Source organism: Hippoglossus stenolepis, chromosome 9 (assembly GCF_022539355.2).
Source record: "Hippoglossus stenolepis isolate QCI-W04-F060 chromosome 9, HSTE1.2, whole genome shotgun sequence".
Lineage (NCBI taxonomy): Eukaryota > Metazoa > Chordata > Actinopteri > Pleuronectiformes > Pleuronectidae > Hippoglossus > Hippoglossus stenolepis.
In genome coordinates, this window is record NC_061491.1 from 21,676,254 (window position 1) to 21,699,098 (window position 22,845).

The 22,845-nt window shown below is 40.7% G+C and overlaps 2 protein-coding genes across 10 annotated transcripts in view; one reads left to right on the forward strand and one right to left on the reverse strand.

Moving 5' to 3' along the window:
• Positions 1-15,950, forward strand: part of gpat2 (glycerol-3-phosphate acyltransferase 2, mitochondrial) — an 87,187-nt gene extending 71,237 nt beyond the window's left edge. For all 3 annotated transcript variants that reach the window (XM_035166247.2, XM_035166251.2, XM_035166249.2), the window contains 13 exons: positions 662-760; positions 1,520-1,602; positions 5,473-5,603; positions 5,730-5,800; positions 6,057-6,217; positions 6,340-6,443; positions 8,558-8,742; positions 9,249-9,326; positions 9,726-9,848; positions 12,217-12,337; positions 12,575-12,643; positions 13,045-13,100; positions 15,399-15,950. In XM_035166247.2, coding sequence (XP_035022138.2) covers positions 662-760; positions 1,520-1,602; positions 5,473-5,603; positions 5,730-5,800; positions 6,057-6,217; positions 6,340-6,443; positions 8,558-8,742; positions 9,249-9,326; positions 9,726-9,848; positions 12,217-12,337; positions 12,575-12,643; positions 13,045-13,100; positions 15,399-15,515 — 1,398 coding nt within the window. In that variant the 3' untranslated portion in view covers positions 15,516-15,950. The remainder of the gene's footprint in view (positions 1-661; positions 761-1,519; positions 1,603-5,472; positions 5,604-5,729; positions 5,801-6,056; positions 6,218-6,339; positions 6,444-8,557; positions 8,743-9,248; positions 9,327-9,725; positions 9,849-12,216; positions 12,338-12,574; positions 12,644-13,044; positions 13,101-15,398) is intronic.
• A 1,577-nt stretch (positions 15,951-17,527) lies between these two features.
• fahd2a (fumarylacetoacetate hydrolase domain containing 2A) lies at positions 17,528-22,651 on the reverse strand. 7 transcript variants are annotated; one of them, XM_035166181.2, is made up of 10 exons: positions 22,541-22,583; positions 22,005-22,142; positions 21,811-21,829; positions 20,814-21,079; positions 20,452-20,668; positions 19,911-19,970; positions 19,652-19,814; positions 18,525-18,633; positions 18,104-18,191; positions 17,528-17,672 (listed from the first exon to the last, which is right to left on the reverse strand). In XM_035166181.2, the coding sequence occupies exons 4-10, from the start codon at positions 21,077-21,079 to the stop codon at positions 17,610-17,612; spliced, it is 966 nt and encodes a 321-aa protein (XP_035022072.1). In that variant the 5' UTR covers positions 21,811-21,829; positions 22,005-22,142; positions 22,541-22,583; the 3' UTR covers positions 17,528-17,609. The 7 variants fall into 7 exon arrangements, with proteins under 7 accessions (XP_035022072.1, XP_035022073.1, XP_035022069.1 ...); XM_035166182.2 differs by lacking the exon at positions 21,811-21,829 and having other exon boundaries at positions 20,814-21,044; positions 22,541-22,582; XM_035166178.2 differs by lacking the exon at positions 22,541-22,583 and having other exon boundaries at positions 20,814-21,044; positions 22,005-22,144.
• Positions 22,652-22,845: the final 194 nt, after the last annotated feature.

Consider the following 22,845-nt stretch of genomic DNA (forward strand, 5'->3'; position numbering starts at 1 on the left):
ATTATTATTATTAGTAGTAGTAGTAGTTTAAGAGGCTTAACGAAATACAGTGAACATTACTAATTTTGGAATGTATTGCTACACCTTCCCCTGTTCCCTCATAAAATTACTACTAAATCAATATTTGTATCAATATTTGTGACATAATTAAAGCTCAGAATATCCGAGTGGGGTAGTGATAGTGGCAGCTGCCAGTGGTGATCCAGTGTACAGCTCGAGAGTCTTTTGTCACAGATTTCTTGTCTAATATTGTAATATTTTTTGTAATGTTTTTTTAGTTGAGTAGATTTGCATTTCATTTTTTCAAAGTCGGTGGCCAGTGGCCTCCATTAGTGTTGCCCTCTGTTAGCTTCACTTATGACACCGGAGAGTGGGTGTTACTTTCGGTCAATTACCATAATATGGTCCTCGCTTCATCATTTTGTTCTGCCATTCAGACACATTTCACATACAGTACTGTACACACAGTTCCACTCATACACACACTCTGAGACTGGGTACATGTCCTATTCACCATAGATCTGCTCATTAGTGGTATTGCTTTGGGAATGTTGTCCCCAAAGGCAAGTACCTCATTATAATATAATCACTAACTCTGTTGTATGTATTTGTGTGTGTTTCTGTTTGTTTGTGTGTGTGTTTGTGTTGTATATCCTTGCAGGTTGGCCTATGCACTGTGTTTCAGTGGCTCTTGTCTTTTCTCTGGAGGACACCAGAAGGATGTGTGAGGATCCACCTCGCGCAGCCCTTTTCTCTCAAGGTGCACGTTAGGAAGAGCATGTCATTTAGGACTTGTCATTGGCAAAAGTGGTTCCCATTTCTTTGTCTTGTGACCCTTTAAACCCTTTATTACATTTACTTGTGACACCTCTCCACAGGTCAACAGAGTTAATGTGAACATGAGATGTGAGCAGTTCAACCAAAGAGTAATTTTTCCTTCCCAGGTTGTTTCATTTGACTGATCCCTTTAATCAACTTCTTGGGACCCCTCAGATTTACCTTGAGACTACTTGTAGGGTTGCAGTGCCCAGATTTGACAGGCAAAGATTAAACTTTGTCATAAATCACATTGACCTTTGTAATCTAAAAAAACAAATAATCTCTTAAATGAGTGTTGAAATTGTTCTTCTTTAAACTTTATCCTGACTCAGAAGATTATATTTTGGGCTCGTAAATTTAAGACGCTTCCTACTTGAATGGAGACATATTACAGTACATTTAGCGTATTCAACATCTCAGTATATACATGCAACATGCCACAAATCACAGCCCTCTAAACTAGTGTGAAGATTAAGGCATTTAGCAAACTGGCGTCTGAGTGCAGTCATCATCTGGCAGAAATAATGTAGGAATGAGCAGCTGAAGTAATATATGAAATCAAATGTTTTGAGGCAAACTTAGTTTTTAACTTATGCAAACTAACTCAGTTAATCTGATTGTTGTGATGATGCTGCTGGATGATTTATTGATAAAACTTTAGCAGCTCTGTGTATGCATTCATTATCCTTTTTGTGTGTAGGAGATGTGCGATTCAGGGAGGTGCATGGTAGATGAATGGCTCCCTCTACAGGACCTGTTGCTGCCTGTGATCCTCAACAACAGGTAGTCAAATCACCTGTGTGTGTGCACCTGTATGCTCCAGTGAGTGTTCTTACTGCCTGTGGACAAACCACAATGGGATTCAGATGTGGATTGTGTCTTATCCAACATCTGTGAAATTAAAAAGTTGCCTCCTTTTAAACTTTGACGATCAACTTCCCTCTTAACCGCAAATCTGGCACAGACATGACGCAAGCTCTGATGAGAGTTTTCATCCTCTTAGACTCGGTCCAATTACCACCAGCGTAACACAGTCAGCGCCAGTGGAAAAAGATAACCGAAAAATAACATCCTTGCTCAATGGCGAACAAAGATGCTTCTCTCTTAAAATGTTTAATTCTTCCAAGAGAGAGAGAGAGCGGGACACAGGAGAAACAGCGCCAGAGACGAAGAGAGGTAGAGGGGGATAGATGAACTGGGTTGTTAGCATGTGAGCAGTTGTGGTTCTACATAATTTACATGCACTGTCTTTCTGTTTGTCTGCGACTACAGAAGTTGCAGCTTTTGAAGCCTGGTTTTTGTGCCAATGTATTAAAAATACAGCAAATATCAGGGCTTCCGTAATGAAAATTGAAAGTCCTCACAAGTAGGGCTGGACAATTAAGAGAAAATGTATTGAAACCGACATTTATATCCTCTAACCGACCTAATTTTGCTCATGACAGTTAATTCAGGTAATACTTTCCCCAATGCTTGGATTAAGGAGCTGTTGGGTTTCCACTACGTTCCGTGCAGTTATCACCCTGCTGCCTGTCCTCCCTCCTCACTCCCTGCTGACCTGCGCTCACATTACCCATTAACAATAAACACCTACACCATTTAGAAGTTATTAGGACACGTAGGCTGCAGGACTTTTTACTTTAATTTACTTTAAGATTTAGGAGACACGTATCTAAACACATTGAGAAACAGTCCATCATTTTACACGCACACCGTTTACACACAACACGAGCCGTGACGCGCAAAACCAGGACATCAGGGTTAAAGTGACCGTAACGATCCGGATTCAGGATCCGACAACAACGATTAATAACTAATTAAATGTGATAGTCAGTTTGTGTGAGGCGCGACAGGGACGAGGAGGACACACACCACACACACACACACACACACACACACACACACACACACACACACACACACACTCCTTCAGACAGGAGAGAAGTTCTTCCCATAGATTGTGTTCAACTTCATTGTTGCAGAAGAAGCGACGCCCCACATTTATCCAGGAGCATTAATATTTATTCAGCAGGTTTTGATCAAGATCAGTTCACATGTGAGTGATTAGAAAAGAGCAGAGGAGCAGAGTCTCTTGTTGACCGACACTTAGTAATGCGCCAAGTAATGCCTCCATTGGGGGGGTGTTATTAAATCATTGTTCATTAATCATGATATTGATTTGAAGTCATATCACCGAGCCCTACTCACAAGTCTCGTTTTAAAGAGGTGCACACACTCAGATTATTTATTTTTGTTCTAGATGCAAAGTGTCGCTGTCTGTAGAACATGTGTATTAACAAGGCCAGAAATTACACACTCTGATTCCCGACTCCACAGTGAGCACTAAAGTAAGAGCACTACTACATCTGCTTATTCATGCAATTATCCAATCAGCCAATTGTTTGGCAGCAGCACGATGCATAAAACCATACAGGTATAGGCCAGGTACTTCAGTTAATGTTCACTTCACACATGAGAATGGGGGGGTGGAAATGTGATCTCAGTGACTTTGACTGAGTCGTGATTGCAGGCTGGTTTGAGTATTTCTGAAACTGCTGCTCTCCTGGGATTTTCACACGTAGTCTCTCCAGTTTACTCAGAGTGATGTGGAAAACTCAAAACATTCAGTGAGCAGCAGTTCTGATAATGCTGTTGAGAGATGTTAAAAGAGAACGGCCAGACTGGTTGGATCTGACAACAGGGCTATGGTCACTCAGATAACCACTCGTAACAACTAAAGTGGGCTAAAAATTCTCTCCGAATTTACACTTTAAACTTCGGTCTACAAAAGCAGAAGACCACATCGGGTTCACACTACTTTCAGCCAAGAACAGAAATCTGAGGCAGCAGTGGACACAGACTCATTAACACTTGACAGCTGAATCTTTAGGAGTTGCACAAATGTACATAGACGACCTGCTTGTATTACTTGAAGACGTTGTACCTCTCATTCAAGAGGCTTCTTTAGTTCTAAATGACTAGTGGGAGGTTTCAGGTATTTAACCTCTCTGGATCGTTACCTATCTGTAGAGTTGTTGACCCCCCTGGCCAACTTTCCAGGTGAAGTCTCGATAAGTGTTGCCTGGTCTGATGAATGTGGGTTTCTGCTGAGGCTGCAAATGGTATTGTCAGAATTTAGCATCAACAGCATGAATCCATGGGTCCAACATAACTTCTGTTAACAGTCCAGCCTGTTGTCTGTGTGGGAATTGTGTGTGTTGGCCCTTTATTACCGAATCAATCACAGTTTGAATGCCAACAGTCTATCTGAGTATTGTTGCTGACCATGTTCATCACTTTATGGCCACAGTTTACTGTCTTGGAATGGCTACTTCCAGCCCCATGTCACTAACTAAAGTTCATGAAAATGAGTTCAGGGAGCCTCAATCTGAATCACCACAGAAAACCTCTGTGATGTGATAGAGCAGGAGATCGGCAGCCTGAATGTTCATCTGATATATCTGATGTAATCATGTTAACAATGAAGCCGAAGCTCAAAGAAAACCTTCCGACACCTTGTGGAAACCATACGACGAAAATCTGCTGTTTTTATGAGAACAAAAAGGAGGAACAACCCAGTATTAGTATGGTGTTTATAATAAAGTGTTCTGTGAATGTCTCTCTCTCACTCACACAGTTAAGAGGCGTGAATAATACCTACTTTTACTGCAGCTAGCTTGAGAAAAATAACTCATTAAACACCTACAGCTTGAGGTTTTATACACTTGTGTGCCTCTCAAGAGACTGAACCTAGAGATTTGGTGACAAATCCTGTATTAAAAGTGAATTGATCCTTACTAAACGAATGATCTATGATTTATGACATATGATATTTTGTAATTACAAACCCTTTTTTTTTTCAGCTGGAACAAATACTTGTACTGGGACTCGCATGATTTGTTGTGTAACTCTCTTGACAATGGGTGCAATTTACTGCAACACATTCTAATGGCATAAGGCCAACTGTTGTCGTTTTTTTATTGACTTTTTTTCCGAGAAAATGTGGACCTGGTGGATTCGGTGAAAACCGTGGTAACTGAAAATGGGTTTAATATGACAGTCGTGAATAGGGCAGCAAAACAAACTGGTACTTTCCCACCATCAGTTGGGATTTGTCACCTTGCAGTTCTTCACCCAGTAACTTTGTCGTTTCATTATTTGAAACAAACAACGCAGAAAATGATGGTTGTCTTGTTTTGCTGACGTTGTTCTGATTACCTTTCGTATAAAAATCCTCGTTGTTGGAGTAATAAAGGATTTATCTTTTCTTATCTTCCTAACTGCAGTGATGAATACATTGCGTCTTCTGTGTGTGTTTCACAATAAAAGCTACCCCAGGTTTTTTCTAGTCAAATGCTTTTAATGTTATACAGAGAAGAGAGGGAAAAGGGAATAGTATGGCTGTTATTGAGATAAACTACACTGGATCAAATGGCGGACTCAACCACAATAACAGCTAAAGAATAGAAAAGCAGTCTATGAATGTAAAATCATTAAATAGCTATTGAGGGAAAAACAACATGAGTTTGAGAAGTGGGGTTTGATTTCATGAACATTTTAGGGATTACAACTTGAAGAAGGATTGAGTTTGTCTCTAAAATGAAATAACTGTAAACTCATCCTTCTCTTCCTCTTCTCATGTTTCCTCTCAAGAACTGACACTGTGTTTGGGCGGAGGAGGATGTTGTGGCTCCTGACCTCTTCTCATTATGCATCTGAACTTGAAGAGCTAACTCCTACAGAGAGAGACCTCAGCATCGCCATCATCCTTCACCTCATCTTCTGTAGGTCCAGGATTATGTACCCCTGCTGAATTCTAAATGAATTTTGATAAACTGTTATTTAAATTTTATGCAAATTGCGGCGATTATCTCTGTGTGTGTGTGTGTGTGTTTTTTCTCTCTTTCTAGCTGCAACTTCCTGCAAGGCTGTGATGTCCACCAGTCTGGTGTCCAGTCTTTTGTTGTACAAACACCACAAGGTACAGACATCATCCTTGTGTTGGTGTGTTTGTTGAGCGATTTTCCCCACGGTGCTGTCGGTGTTAAAATCCGCCCCTCTAAGGATCCATCAGTGCTCTAAGAGGCTCATAAACAGAATTGGTTTTTCGTTCTAGTTTATTAGAGTGTGACAGTGATTTCCTGAGTCATACCCAGCAGTCTCTAATTAATGTCACCAGATGGTTAATGCTCACGTCTGATTTTGGAGCTAAACTTCTCCGTCCTCCTCCTCCGCAGGGTGTTAGTGCATCTGTCCTGTGTCGGGATGTGGCTTGGCTCACGGAGGAACTATTGTTCAGGAACAAAGACGTCGGCTTTGGGGGGAGTTTAGCGGAGGTTGTCCACTATTCCCTCTCTCTGCTTGCCCCGCACCTCGTCATAGGTGCAGTGCCATCTAGGTTGGTTTTCCATCTGTGAACCCAGACAACTGCACACAGCACAACTGTGTTGCTTATCAAAAATCCAATTCCCCTTTCAGTGAAACCTCTGTCTCCATTAATGTCATTTCTTCTTCTCATAGGAAAGACCCTCTTATTGTTCCCCATCCCTCTCTCGCTGCCTCACTTCACCTTGCCCTCCAGGCTCAGATTGTCACACACACCTTTATATTAGAAGCTGTTGGTGGTGAGTGACTTTTCATGCATATATTTTCTATTGCAGAGAAAACTTTCTTATAACACTAAAGTTGAAATATCATTTGGAGACCCTGTGTTCTCCAGGCACCTTATTTTCCGTGGGAGGCCTTGGCAGTGGCTCTGACTGTTGGCATGTCAGGACGGAAAATCAGTTTAAATCATGGCATTTCAAAGTATTTCAACTCAATATTCATAATGTTTAAGGAAGACCAAACTTTGAGCCATGTCAAGGTGCTGTGCACGCAACAGATTTTTGTTTCCACTTTTAAAAAAGTGATGACAGATCATTAGTGGCACTGAAATCCTTCAGCTGGTTTGAACTCTTTGTTCTGTCACTTCTTGTTTGTACTTTTCTTCAAAATTTCCACATTTGTCAACGAATGTGACATGTAGAGATTCTTGTCAAAACCCTCATTAATGAATTTCTACACCTGTAACAGGAGAGTCATCTGTGGAAGTCAGGTAGCAAAAATATATGAGAATACAATACTTCAGCAGCAAGATTCAGAAAAAAAACCAAAACCAGCCCTTTTCCATGTTACATTAGTTTTAATGATTTGCAAACCTGTTTTATTGATTAAAAGCTCCAAAAAGATAAATATGCAAACAACACAGAGGACCTTGCCAGTCCTTTAACAACAGAAAACTCATCATTCAATCCGTACTTTGGATTTGGGCGATATTACCTGTATTTTTTTCAGACTCTTAATAAACTGTTGCCATATACCTCAGAACCATTCAATTTAACAGCTGACTTGTAATCACACTCACCAAAGGGTTATATGTAAAGGTCGGATTGTCATCTCTGCAAACCAGTATACCTGTGTTTTCATATATATACCAATGCAATCTCATTCCTGTGAGGGAAGAGGAACATATTTTAATATTTATGGCTGTTTTATTAGTTTGTCTTTGTGTGGGAGCTGTTAAATAAACGTCTACTCAGTGGATGTGGAGCTCTAGCCCAGTTTCTCCAGGAATTATGTCCATATTGGATGATTCTGCACCTCAATATTCACGTCCAGTGGCAACATTGAGATGTAACCAGGCAGAAATTAAATGCAGAGTTTGGAGTCATACATGTATAGTGAGTTAGCTGCATTTGACTTTTGCTTGTTTTTTTACAGTTGATGTTTCTGAACCTTAACCAAGTGTTTTTGTTATCTGAGCTTAACTATAATCTAATCATCGTTAATTTACCATAACCACAATCTTTTCCTTACCACGCTGTAGCTGCCACATGCAGATATTGCAGAAAATGAACAATTTTGGCGCTGAATCTAATCAAGGGATTTTCAGAATCACCCAATTTTGGCAGTCTTGTCTGGCAGAAGGTTTTGGAGAACAGCATAATACATATGAGTAATATATGGTAATGTGATGTTGGGACGCCTAGATCCTTAATCTTCACTATATATTATATTCACTCATCCTTAAAGCAAAAAGCTACTGTATCTTTTGACTAAACTACAGTCAAATGCAGTTTTGTTTCTAGACAACCTGGTAACAGGCAGATTTGGGTGAAAGCATAGAAAGACTTGTACGTCACTAGTTGAGTTAAAAATAAAGCATTGTTGTTTATGAACAGAAATCTTTTTTTTGAATTAGTCTGCTTCCGTGTGACTCATTATTCCTTGTTCGGTTTGTTTAGTGGTTTTGGAAGTGAAGCTGGTGGGCAACGGGCTTTTTATGCTTAAAGCCTCTTTGCAGTAGACTGGGGGCTAACGTCGAGTGATACAAACAAGTTAAATCAGTTCTATTGAAGCTATGAGTTGCCATAAAATAAACTCTGATTTGAGGACACTTGCCTCAACCCCCATCAGGATTTGTGTTCAGTATTCTTCTTGCAGGTTTTACATTGTGATAAAATTTAGTGTGAAGGCAGCTCTGTTTATGGACATGAATGATCAGGATGTTAAGACTTTCCCACCAGCACATCAAAGTAGGATAAAGGGGGATTTAAAGTATAAATAAAGACATAAACTTATGGCGGAAATCGTACATCACACAATATTTTGCTCAATATAGACCCACTTTTCTCACAGCATGTGCATTATGAATTAGAGCAAATGGTCAGATGTTTACGTGCGTTTCTGTCCTTAGCATGCGCGGTGTCTGCCATGCTGTGCGAGGTGGCCATCAGTGGCGTCAGCAGCGGGGTGAGGAATGACGGTGTGGACAGTGCGGAGGTCAGAGGTGACACGGACTTTGATGTGGTGCTCTGCCAGTCTGAGCTGACAGAGCGAGCCCTGCAGCTCTGCCACCTCCTGCCTCCGGGCTTCATGCCAGTGAGTTTGACTTCATGACACACACACACAGTATATCTCATTCAGTGGATGTTAAATGGAGCTGAACAGCCATTCATCCTGCTCTGCTGCCTCTATCTCAGGCAGAGAGAGCTTTTGGATTGTGTATGTGTGTGCGTGCGTGTGTGGTTGTCTATTTACATGCTCCATCAGACTGACTTCAAGGGTTGAATCTGAGCCAACAGTACCATTTCTTTCTCTGTTTGCTCATCTTTTATTTCAGCAGCAGCTCTTTCTTGTCTCTTCTGCTTGCAGCAAAGCTTCTCACCCTATTCTTTATATTGCCCCTGCTCTCATCCCCCTGCCGGCCATCTCTCATTCTCCTCGTCTGATCTCTGCTACATCTCTACTACACACCTCATGCGCTCTGCCAGCTGTCTGTTTCTGCACTCCTCTAGATGCTTGATGGACAGACTGACGCTGTTTGTGCCTCAAACCTGTCTTCTCCATTGAGCTCAGCCGTCCTCTCTCTGTCTCTCTCTCTCCAGCCCTGTCAGTCATCCCAGAGTTTTGCTCTGGACGCCATTGACAGTCTGGTACGCTGTGGCATCCTGATCATGGAAGAAGTAAGAAAACTTCTTCTTTTTTTTAAATGTCCAAACATTGTTTTTTCAAACATAACAAACTACTGTTTTTGAAAATATAAATGCCTCAAGATTGATCTAGTAAAATGTTCAGACTTTTATACGTTTAAAGTGTCTTCAACTCTTGCATACAATACCTTTTGGAAATCAAAGCATTTTCTTAAATAAATGAGTTAAACAATTAGAGACAGAGAATTATCACATGAATCTGCACCTGTGCTCATCTTTACAGAGCTTTAAAGTGAGTTTTATTCTTTATGTGTCCAGTTCTCATCTTCACTGTTTTGGTTTCACTCCAGCAGCTCTCATAGTGTTGTCTCTGGTCACAGCAGGCACTTGTTTATATTCAAGTTTTTTCTTCATACCATCGATCCTGTATAGATTCCCAGAGATGTTCCCATCTGTGACTTCTGGAAGAAAGAGGGCACTCTGACCTGGACCACCTCTGACGACCCTTATCAAAGCGACTCTGACTGTGATGAGCAGGACCTGCGCTCCTACAAGGTAAAACGCTGCTGAGCCCCTCAGGCTTCTTCACATGCCTCAGAGAAGCACCAGAGGTTACATGAAGGAAGAACACTCCACAAGGGGCAGACCCACAAAAGATTGCACCCTCAGTGACTGCTTATGAGGCACGTACAAAATACTAACCACACCACATGAAAAGGAACTTTGAAGTAACTAAATCTCCATCACAAAAGCACCTACACAAATGAGTCCCGTATCTTGAATACCAATTAGCAGTATTAGCGGTATTTGTCTTCTTTAAAAGAAGAGGAACTGTCATGACTGTTGTATGTGATTTTCCAAAGCAACACGAGACAGCTAACCAACTTCCAAAGGGACCAAACAGGCAGAGCTCAAAGTGCACGTGCATCTGTCACAATAAAGCTGCAAAGTGACATTAATGTGACAGCTTCAAGAGTCATAACAGTCAAAGTAAGACTTGAACCGCATTTAACAAAGAGCAACAATCAAAGCACAGCGACGTGATTGGATAAACACTTTAATCGAACCGCTAATAAAAGGATTAGTCACCGTTTTCGATCAGTGATCCATTGTTTTCTCATTTTCAGCAGATAAAAATGAGTGAAAGAATTATCAAATCATGAGGAGCTTTTTTTGTGAACAGATGTTATCACTCAAACGTACTGTGTTCTCGACGTTTAACAGAACTGTTTGATTTGAGTGTATTTGTTGCAACAAAAAACAAATTCAAAGCACCAATTGTCATGAAACCTTTCTTGTTTTGAATTGTCTGCCGTAATTCAAGCAAACATTGAAGTCATTTAACTTGTCTCAGCGTTCAATTACACATGACTATGACCTATGCTTTTGCCCGAAGCACTTTCATATCATGTGAGTGTAAGTGTGCAGATTGTCTTTTTGACCCCTCAAGTTGAAACGCTGCATTATTAAAAATTTGTGAGAGCTTGAAATATTCAGTGTGTGGACTACACTGAATGCTGCTTCTGTTCTTCACCTCCATCCAATTGGGGTGAGATATGCACACTGCCTATCCTCCTTTACTTACAGACATTAAAATGTAACAAACACTGCAACTGGCTGGAGTAAACTACACAGAAGAACAACCAAATAAATTCTGATGCAAACCTGTGCTGCAAGCAAGTTGATCTACCAGTCCAGAAAGAGCAATGCCACCTTTGTGCTGCATAAAATCCTTTCTTTAACTTCATCTTTGTCTACAGAGGAAGAGCCTCACCTATGTTTATACAGTTTTACTCGCTTTTTTCTTTTTCTTTTACCAACTCACTCTTCTTCTCCCGGTGCCTCTGTGCCGCTGCCCCCAGCTCAGGTGCTGAATGAGGACAGAACACACTCTCTACCAAACAATATAAAATATTCTCTCACCTCCTACTCCTCCTCCTCTACTGCCTGTTATCTGTTAGCCTGCATAAATTCACTTGGGGTGGTCTCTCAAAGCAGGTTGGTAGTGATTCATGTTAAGTTGCAATAGTATTAACTTCTCAAGAAGAAGCCTGGTCTTGTGTAGCTTCAAAGTTTGGAGATTTATGCTCAGACACCTGAACTCTAAAACTCCTTTTTGTTTTGTTCGCTGTCTTTGTGTTTCCAAAGGCACTTATCTTATTTTATGTTATTTACAATGCCCAGCAGCCTCTCTTGCCTTGTTGGTAGCTGCTGTATTTGCCCTTTTGTCATAATGTGTTTATCCTGCTCGTACAACCATTTTGATTTTAAAGTTCTACTGTGTATTGATGCTTTTAAACCGTTTATATCCACACAGTTATTTGTTTGAAGACAAATCAAATTAGGCTCAATCGACTAAATGCCCACTGCTCGTTGAAAAATTGGATGTCAGATATCACTGTATTTGTAAGGATTACAGTAGGATAAATAACAATTGGCCTGATACATTTTTTTGAGTTTATATGTGTGTAGATAGCACCGAGAAACTATAACATCTGCTGCAGACTGTTCTGTATGCTGTACTGGTATGGGCGACCATCCCTTGAGAGATGTATAATTTCATAATAGACCAAGTAATACAGGGCAATTCTACAGGAGCAGCTGCTAACCTCCGCTCTTATAGAGTATATTCCCATGTAACAAAATTATAATGGCCCCATCTACACTGTTCACTGTGAACTGTTCAGAAAGTGCTTCTATGAAACCTCTGTTTTTTTGGCCTCCCTCACAACCAAATGCAACTGTGAGCTCAGGTTTTATGGTAAATGTCTGAATACATGAACTCAGAGCAGGAATAGATTTCCAGCTTCTGAACCCTTCAAACAGAGGAAAGGTTTCTTTATGACAGAATTGTCCAGTATAAACTATATGGACATAATGGCTCATTCTAATGATCAGCTTCTTCCCCGTCCACTTTCCCTAGATAAGTCAGCCAAGCCTCTGTCCAGAAATGCTCTTCTTCCTCTGCAGTATGCTGGCTGGACATCTGAGGGCGCTGTGTTGGACCACAACAGGACTGGACCTCATAGACTCACCTCTGCCAGGTACAGTGTGTTTACAGGACAGTGTTCATCTTTTATACAAAATATCTGTTTCTTAAAAAATAAAATATCTCTGTGTGTCTATGTTTCACCCTGTGCCATTTGTACTGACCTGTTAACCACTCACCAGCCTTAAATATACAGTATATCAGCATGTTGCTGAACCATGAATACTCCATATAATAACTGTGCCGGTTGTCCAGAATAATTGCCTCTATATTCATGTATTTCCTGATGTAGAAACAGAGTTTGTGGCTCAGATACACTCTCATCTGTGTGACACGGCAAAGAAGAAGAAACAGCACTATGGTGAACTCCTCCAGACACACACACACACACACTAATACACACACACAAACACAAAGATCTATAAAAGCTTGTAAACTTGCCTCGTCCCACTGATTCCGTGTGGTGTAACAAATCAGCAGAGACTGCTGGAGAAACGCCCAGAGATTCCCCCACTCACATCAAAAACTCCTCTTCTTCTTCTTGTTATTCTTCTTCTTCTCATTCTTCTTCTTCTTCTTCTTAAAAAAACACATAAGACAATCAGAAACCACCCAAATGACACCCTTCAATAATACATAGTGAAAAAAATCCCATCAGTCCTGCTGGAAATGGCTTTGTTCTGTTATCTCAACCTGGTTCTTCTATATTGGATATCTGTCTGTTCTTTTGATTCATGTGTGCCTTTGTGTCCTATCTCACAGAGAGCTGCTCAGAGGAGGCTGTACACACTGCAGTTAGAACACTAATAGACCTGGGGGTGAGTGACAGCCTCAATATGAATGTGTGTGTGTGAGTCTGTGTGTGTCTAAATATGTTAGTCTGTATAGAATTAGTCCGTATCGACTCAGGACTGAAAGTTTAGGCAAATTCCAACTCCTAAAAAGTTGAGCTCAAACATTAATCTGTTTCCGGATGAATGTGAATAAAACCCAAACCCCCAAAATGGCAAACGATCGGTCAATTGCTGGCAGCATTTTTCAACAATATTCTTAACGTCAGCAGGAATACCACCTGATTTTAATGCAACACTCAGCCTGACTTGATCCATATCCAATCATATTTGTGGCGGAAATGTCAATCTGAACTGAGTCACTGGGCCAAGGACGCAAGTAATTTAAAACCAGAAATTGGAAGAGTAGCACAGACAAGTCAAGGTGTCTTAACTGTGGCAGTGTGATCGACATTTCATATTCATGTCTTATAAACAGAACACAGGTATTATTTGTACCATAGACTTTATATAAAGATCAAGAACGCGTCTACACTTTTTCTCTCTACCCAGAATTGAAGGTAGATGATATGAACGCTGCCATCTTGCATATTTGAAGCACGACTCTGCGCTGTAGCGATCAGGGGACAGAGCCGCTGTAGCGAGGACCTGTTGGACGCAAGCTTGGCCAATCAGGAGTCAGTCTCAGCTGTAAATGATGACTTTTCACCTCTTATAGCATCAATAACTATTTAAAACCCAACTTATATGAAACATGAAGACTTGAACAAACATCAGGGTAATAAGAACTACCTGAGACGACAGAAATCATCTTTGAGAAAAATGCATTTTTAGTTTGATCCATGACCCATCCATTAACATGGATGAGGCAGGATTTCTGACCTATACTGCAGCCAAACACTAGGTGGCAATCATGACGCTTTGGCTTCACTTTTGGGGAGCACTCATGTCTTCCATCTTTATATACAGTGTATGTTAAAGACCTATAATCCCATTATTAACATCTTTATCTATTTTACTTCCCCCCCAATGACACTTTTCAAGTGTGGTGGAACTAGATTTAAAAACATTTGAAACATAAAACATTTATTGTCTGTTATCGACATTTAGCAAATGTAGTTATACTGTGTGGGATTAAGTCTCTAAATTCTCTAAATATAAACGTAACTGGGCTCAGCGGTCTTTTGTACAAGTTTTACTAGCATGTATTTATGCTACTTTACATTTTAACATCACTACATTTCCGAATCAAATATTGTGCTTTTTACTTCACTATTTTAATTTGACAACTATTGTTCAAAGTTACTTATATGAAAATAATTTTCAACAGAAAGTATTTGATCATCAAAATAATATAAATAGCTTATAAAATATGATTTGTTGTAACGGATGAATATGCCCAACAAATCACCTCAGTGAGTTATAATATTGAGTATTTTTCAGAAAATGCATGTGTACCCAAGTAATGCATTTCAGACAGAGGACAGATTCTTGGCTGGCGTTATACAAGTAAGGTTAAATAAATATTTCTTTCTGTGGGTTGTGAGGTGACCTGAACGGAAAACAAAGAAAGAAAGGAGGCACCAAATGGTTTGTCTTGCGGAGATATGTGCATCTGTTATCGCTGTCTGCACCGACTTAGCAACCGGCAAGGGCGACCTCGCCGATTGGCACCAACTTAAAAAGCAGTGAAGAGAAATGTCACCTGTCGTTCTAAGAAAAATGGAGAAGTTCTCTCATAAATCAGAACTTTTTTTATTCATAAATATTTAAATAAGTGTTTCGGCACAAAAGCATTTTGCCACTCTGCCTTTCAACTTTGTGAAGTAGGCAGTGTCTGCACCCATCAGTCGCTATCAGTCTGCGGGTTGGGAATCACTGTCTTTAAAAATAGAGCAGCATTGACCCACATATCTGCAAAGATCTCATGAGGTACTTAACTTTCTTATTAAGGCTATTATCCGAAATGGCTGTTATCTCGTTAGTGTTTAGGATTTGACAGATGATTTACAATTCTAATCACAACGGAAAATTTGGGAAAAAAAGGGAAATTTGTTTCTAATGATGCACTCGTAAAATAAAGAATGAATGAAGTGATTTAGTATTAATTATGTTATATCTTTATTGTCTTTTTTGATTTGTTCTTGTTTGGAAAGGTCTTTTTTTATCTCTTTTATTACCTCAGTGTTTTTTATTTGGCCTTGTACAAAGGGTACTTCGCTAAAGATAAGGAAAGCTGCGTGCTCACACTGTCCAAACAAAGGTGACTGAATAAAAAGCACAGTGTTTGCAAGTGTCCTGACTGTTTGTGTGTGTTCACCTCAGGTCCTTTCGGAGGAGCGTCAGAAGGATGGCGTCTTCCTGGGCGTCAGTCCTTTGTTCCAGTCGTCAGAATACAGGCAGAAACTGCAGCGCTTCATCAAACAGTACCTCTACAATTAATGTGCTTGACTGAGCAGTCGGACTCGCGGCCTCAACACGACTCTGTGTTGTAGAGTCTGACCTCATCCTGTGTTAGTATCAGAGAAACTTATGTTTAGTGTTACAAGAAGGAAGATCTGTGCCGAGCCGGGACGCCCGAGCCTTTAGGTTAATTGCATTTTGATTTGTCAGTGATGAGACATTGATTTTAAGTTTATCTTTAGTGATAGCATTAGCATAAAGCCACAGGAGACGGGGATTATGAAGTCCCTGCAATCAGATGTGAGGACTCGTCGTAGGATGATGATGCTCAGTGCAGCTTGTGTTCCATGTTTACGTTGTAATTAAGGCTGCTGACGTTATGTTTGTTACATGTGGAAAATGTTTTAGTTCTGATTTTCAAGTGTTTGACAGATGGATCCTTTAAAATAAATCTGTATTTCATTTTAAATTCAACACTTGCAAGAGAGTGAGTTTCTTGTAATTAAGGTGAAGCATTTTAGAGGAAAATATTTAATTCCCCTTCCTGAAGATCTCATTTCTTCCAGGCAGCTCATCCTTCTGAGTGGCTCCTCTCCTGCATGCAGATCTCCGTGTGCTGACTCAAACCTCTGGAGTGGGTCTATTCCACATCGACCTTTTGACTCCAAGACACAGATACAAATCGATAAGTCTCTTTGAACAGGACATAGCTTCCTCTTTCAGGTGTTAATGATTTTGAGTTCACAGCCAATAGTTTGTACAGTGAAGAATCTCAGTGGCTGTGAAACAGCACAAAGGCTGTGAATCTCTACTGCCACCCAGTGTTGAATCTTGTATGTACTTTCAACGTCTCGATACATTTATCGATACGTATATACATTCAGGTTAGTTTATGAATGTACCCACAGGGTTATATTGTTTTGTGGTGCTGTTGAACTACTTCTGCATTATATTGAAATGTGTTTCTGATATTTTGTTCTGTTATGGTGGATTAAAAGTTTAGTCTCCTCATTATGAAGCAGTACAGTTGAATAGCACCACAAATTAGACCCTTTAAAATGACCATCCAGTGAAATCAACACTTGAATGGCTTGATGGAAAACTGAACTAAGAAACTATACAGAAGGGTTCATAGTCGATGACTGTTTCATTAAACTGTGTGAGTGTACATAACAGTCACCCGAGTGTATTTCTATAATATTCCAGTTAAAGCATTTGCACAAGTTCTTTTTTTTTTTAATTGAAAGTAATTTTATTTTTTTATGATACAAACTAAATCATCAAAATCATAAACAACTTAACTATTTTGAAGATTAAATATATTCATTTTGTTTTCACATTGGGGGGGTTCGTCGTCGATACCGAGCTTTTGTGTCCACGTGTTGTGACGTAAACCCTCATTTTGAATATAATAATTCTTCACATCATTGAGTGACTCGGTGGTCAAACGTAACTACCAGGTTCAACACGTCCCCTCATGGTTGTATAGGGTAATGTAAAGGGCTCTGTTCGGTCGTGACTAAATTAAAGCTCATCTGTCAGTGGAAAAAAATTCCACTGAAGACAGCAGCTCCATTAGTCAAAGTAATTGTATAGAATTTTCTCTCAGGCAACGGAGGACGGTATATTTCCTATTTGATTGAATTTCCACTGTCACGAGAAAACTGCTTTACATTATGAGAAAAAATATTCATGAATCCTAAAAGAGCGTAGAAAAGTTTCATAATGTGATTTATCATACTATCAAAGATAATTAGAAATATTGCCCACATATGGGAATGCGTCGAGCGGCTCATTGTCTCTGCTGTGGAGCACGAGTGGGTGGCCGCTAACGGGGTAATTTTACGGCTGCTGACGACTGTCACTATGACTCAGAACTGGGGTTTGGCTGCAAACACCACATTGAGTCATGTAATTGCACTGTTTCTAAAAAAGATGTTTCCTTCCTCACAGTGTAGCGTCAGAAATACACACAATTTTACACATATTCACAGAATCAGGCTGAGAAAGTTCACCACTGGAAATAGTCATTCATTGTGAAAAGCTAGCGATTAGAAGTGTATTGGGTTTATTGGGTTTATTTAACAGCTGGCAGTTCTTCAAGTGCTGCTGGTGTTTTCAGCGGCTCAGAGTTTAGACGACTTTGTTGATTATAGAGCCCAGCTGGTCAATCTGACACTCCACCACGTCTCCGCTCTGAAAGAAAAAAACGTTCAACACTCAGTTGGAACACACACGATTTTCCTGAAGTCAACTAAAATACTGCTACAGGCAAAACACAGTCCTTTCATCTCTGCACCAGCAGCAGTCGTTGAAAAGTAAAGCTGGAGCTGCAGGCAAACAGCAAACCAGTTCTACATATTTTCATCTGTTTCACTTAGACTGGACATTATGGCCAAAAATAATATCATGGACACTGATGTTTATTATGATAAATGTCTGTAATAAAGACAGATTTTTGCTCCTGAGTGAAGGTTGTGTTTTCCAACTCTTCTTTATGAGCAGAGAATGACAAACACTTGATTTGCATCTATATATATATTGAACTTTTGTTATATTTTTACTGATATTGTGATAATTATTGACATCGTTTTGTTGCCCAGCCGTAGTTTCACACATGACGTCACCTTGAGAAAGACGGGTGGTGTTCTGAAAACGCCCACGCCTGGAGGAGTGCCCGTCAGAAACACATCTCCTGGAGTTAATGTCACGAACCTGATGCAGGAAAAGAACATGGAGATTCAGGAGCAGGGAGGAGACAGATGCTGTAGCTTCAAACTCAGTGACTGGACATTTGTAGCTGCTGGGGAATTGTTTCTCAAAAATATACAGCGTAATTTTTATGCTCATTTAGATCAAATAAACAGTAACTTTCTCAAATGATCCTGGCGCTTATTAAAACGCTGTCACCTGTGTGTTAGGTGAGGATGTTTGTTAAAGGAAACTCAGCTCACGTTACAGTGGCAGAAAGTTCTATATTATGTTATTTATTACTGAAAACATGTGATAGGTTCTCATGTGCAGACACCAAACAGAGTGTGGACTCACTTCGAGACCCAGGCCACCAGCTGTTCCGTCTTAAAGATCATCTGGTCTGTGTTGCTGCTCTGGACTGTGTCTCCGTTAACCAGGCAGCGCACAGCCAAGCTGTGAGGATCTGGAGGGGGTACAAAACAACAGTACAGCTGATCCTCATGTTCCTCACTTTATATCTCGACTTCTCTCATGACAACTCCTCAAGAAGGTAAATGGAAATAGTTACACACTAAACCATGGACAGCAACGTTTGTTTCCCAGTCACGGAAGAAGAACATTAAACACTGCAATAGAAAACCTGCAATAATCCTATTTTAACAAAGTTAAATTGATTATTTGATTTTCATAGTGTTAAATAATTTTGAGCAATTGAAATTTTGTACAGGGATTAATTCTGTAGCACCACTTTCATAATTTTCTCTCATTGTACCTCATACTCTTGTGCTAATAGAGATACTGCACACTTATTTATTATTTTTGAGGTTCAAACTTAATGACTTTTCTTTGAGGAAACGCAATAATGTTGCTTTTAATATCACATTTATTCCCAAATTTATTAAATAAAATGTACATTCATGGGTTTAACATGGCTCATAACGCCACCTAGTGTTATTAAACCATCAGACCTTGCAGGGCCAATGCTTACATAGAGTCCATCGTTTTGGGACGTCTCTACATCATGACATTTATTAATATATATACATATGACTGCTCATGGGCGTTTCTTAGCCCCGACTCCGTGCACTGCGTTCTAAAGGAATTCTTCAGGGAGAGACACTTCTCAGACGTCCTGTTCATGATGAGGTTTTCCTTCCAGTTTTCTTGATTTTACACATAAAGCTCAGCGTGTTGTGAAATTGTCACATTAATGTTGCTTCTTAGAAACTCGCAAATTATAAATCAAACAGTCTGCAGTTATTAAAGTGATGAGTTGAATATGAGAACCAACATGTATTTAACCCACGAAATCCATTCTGACTGATATTCACTGTTATCGCACACTAGTTGCGTCCCTGCTGCTCCAGTCACAGCTTGACTGAGTGAAGCTGCTGAGATCCAAATCACAGATAACTTATTCATCACACTTTCATTTCCCCTTCCTCCCTCGCTCTCCCTGCTCCGGCCTCCCGTTCCCTCACCTTTTACAGAGTCGGTGGTTACCAAGGCCGGGCCGAGTGGACAGAAGCTGTCGAAGGTTTTTCCCAGCAGCCACTGCTTCCCGTTGCGCTTCATCTGCCAGTCACGCGCGCTGACGTCATTGGCCACAGTGAAGCCGGCCACATAGGAGAGAGCGTCTTCCTCCTGCACAACAAGAGGAGCGGAAATGGAGTCTGAATCACGGCTCTGAAAGATGTTCCACCAGATCAAAGCATCGTGGACGTCAGAGGTGATACTCACCTTGATGTGTTTTCCTCTGCGTCCAATCACAAAGGCCATCTCCACCTCCCAGTCCACCTCCTTCAATCCCACAAAAAGACCAAGATGAAGCAAATACAGCATCAAAACAAAATTGATCCAAACTACACATTCAGCATACGCAGGATTGCAGTTTGAAGTGTGCTCACAAAAAAGAAAAACACAATGTGCTTGATGTTTGAGCTGTTGCACATTATTTTCCCTCGATGCAATGTTGAAAGGAAATTCAAGGTTCTGCTCACAGCTGCAGAACTACTGGTGAGACTAAGTATTACTAGGTATTTTTAGTTTTACCATCCAAGACACGCAAACACACGTCTTTGCTCATTTTCTTCTGCAGTATGTGAGATAAAAATGTAAATTACTGCATCATCCCATAAACATGATGCTTCCTGTCACGACCGGTACGAGCGTGGAGGCGTTTAAACATCAGACATAGTTTAAAAACATCTTCAAACACATTTGTTCGCTTCCTTGCACATGACAATAAAGTCTCGAATCTTGAGTCTTCACTTGCTCTCACCTGGCTCTCTGAGGGCAGTGTAATGTCATCGTACGGCCCTGTGATGGCGCTGGGGAACTTGCTGAAGATGATGGGTTCTTTGGGGACCGGGGCGTTCTGCTCCAGGCAGTGGTCGAGGTAATTCATGCCCACACACACCACCTTCTCCGGGGCCAACACGGGAGAGAGCAGACGGATGCCTGATCGCTCCAACACACACTGACCAGACGCCAGAGCTCTGAGGAGGGAGAAGATGGATCAGAGGGAGCATGTTGATCTGGGACAGAAGATAAAAATCAAGAGTTTATAACATCCTTTATAAATGTTGCCGTATTAGAACATGTTTCCCCGAATATGACTGAATGTGAGTGTGTGTCTGACACCTCTGTGCACACTCCAGACCCTTGTCCCCCAGCTCCAGCAGCTCCCTCATTGTCGAGGGCATGGAGGGGTCAAACGCCTTCAGATCCACCACACCGAGCCCCTCACCCTGCTCCACTCCCACTCGGATGCCCCCTCCGTCACCACGGCGATGAAACTGCACCAGGCGCATGGCCGCACCGCTCAAGCTTCTCCTCTGTACGTTTGTCGCTTGCCTCTGAGAGAGCAAACTTCTGGAGATGCAAAAGGAGCAAAGAGGAAGTCTCATCTGTTGAGGAAAAGAGAAATGAAAGTGTCGAGGCAAACAAATGGATAACGACAGACAAGCAGAGAGGAAAGAGAAATCAAACAACAGGCTAATGATACTTTTTTTTTTCTCCCCAGTATCAATTAAGTAATCTCGTCAGATGTCAATAAATAATAGACAGACAGAAATTGAAAGATTACATGTTTTATCCAAAAAGTCAGAGAAAAAAGCAGCATTTAATTTGCTGGAGCCAGAATTAATTTTCCCTTGACAGACTAGAGATCGATTATCAACAAGAGATTCAGCGATTACAGTTTTGTTTAATATTAACTTCTTATGAATGCATTGGTCCTGTTGGGAAGTTCAATGACCTTAAGTGTCACAACAGAAATAAAATCACAAAGACTAGTAAGAAAGAAATGATCAGAATGTGAACTTCTTTATTTCACAAACCAGTTTGTTGAGAGGAAGCGGCCAAAATAAGTAAAGTCTCCTTTGTGTCATTAAGTCTGAGACACAAAGTTCAATCACCAGTGTGTGAGAACAGGTCTGACACATGAACACACCTGCAACAACAACTTATAAAACCCTTGGTAGTAAATATAAGTTAATGCAAAACCACTCTGCAAAAATTACTCTAATCTGAGATATCATGTGTTTTCAGGGTCCGTCCCATTCATGTGAGCGCGTTATCTCAGGAAGTTCTTGAGGGAATTTCTTCAAATTTGGTTCAAATCTTCACTTGGACTCACTGGTTTACTGATTCGATTTCTGTGGACAAAGATCAAAGTCACGGTGTTAACGTCCTCTGCACCGACTTGAGGGAATTTCTTAAACTTTTGATCAGTTGTCTCTTTGGACTCAAAAGATTAAGTGATTCGATTTCAGTTGTAAAAGTAAAGGTTGTATTCTTGTTTGGAGAATAATGTGGATCTGTGGCCTGTACCTGAAAAACCCTGAGGGCTGATCAAAGGACAGATCCTCTCCTGACCCCTTTGATCCCGCTCGGTCCTGAGTGATCCGATGACAGGAGGACAGCTCGGACTGTGAACTTCTCAATGAGTTTACAGATCTACACACTGGCCTGTAGGACAGAGGTGACGTGTGTTTATTTACATACAGAGCAGGGGGGGTGAGATCTGATCACGTGCTCACAGGAGACACATTCAGGTGAGATCAGATTAATTTAGCTCTGTGGACACCAGGAGCCTGAACTCATTACATTAGAGATCTGATGACTTAGGTCTGAGATCCTTGTATCTGTGTGTGAATGTGTCCCGAGCTGTGTTCACTCTCTGGTGCTGACGAGCCTCAACAAACACCTCATCAGCTGACTCGACACTTTACTTCCTGCTGAACTCACACTTCACTGTTTTCCCTCGGTTATTCAACACGTTAGAATTAGACTAAGTTTCTGTCGAACGAGTCAAAACAAATGAGCTTTTAGTTTCTTGCCCTCTGGACTCAGCCGGACGTACTCACCGCTCCGCTCCTGCACACAAAACACCACTTCTACCTGCTTCCGGTCTGTGTTTGTAGTCCACGAGGTCCGACCAATCAGAGGCGAGACAAATCCAACAAACGTGACTAATGTCAAAGCGTTTTTATTATTTGTTTTATTAATGTTATGTTAAACAATTTATAATTTGCTGATGTATTCATCTCGATGCTGGTTTTCAGGTTTTATTTATCAGTTTAAGAAACTACAACTACCATATTCATCCTCGAAGGCGCCTTCAAATACAATGGGAATTTAGCAAACTCGATCACTCAGTTCCACAATTTGT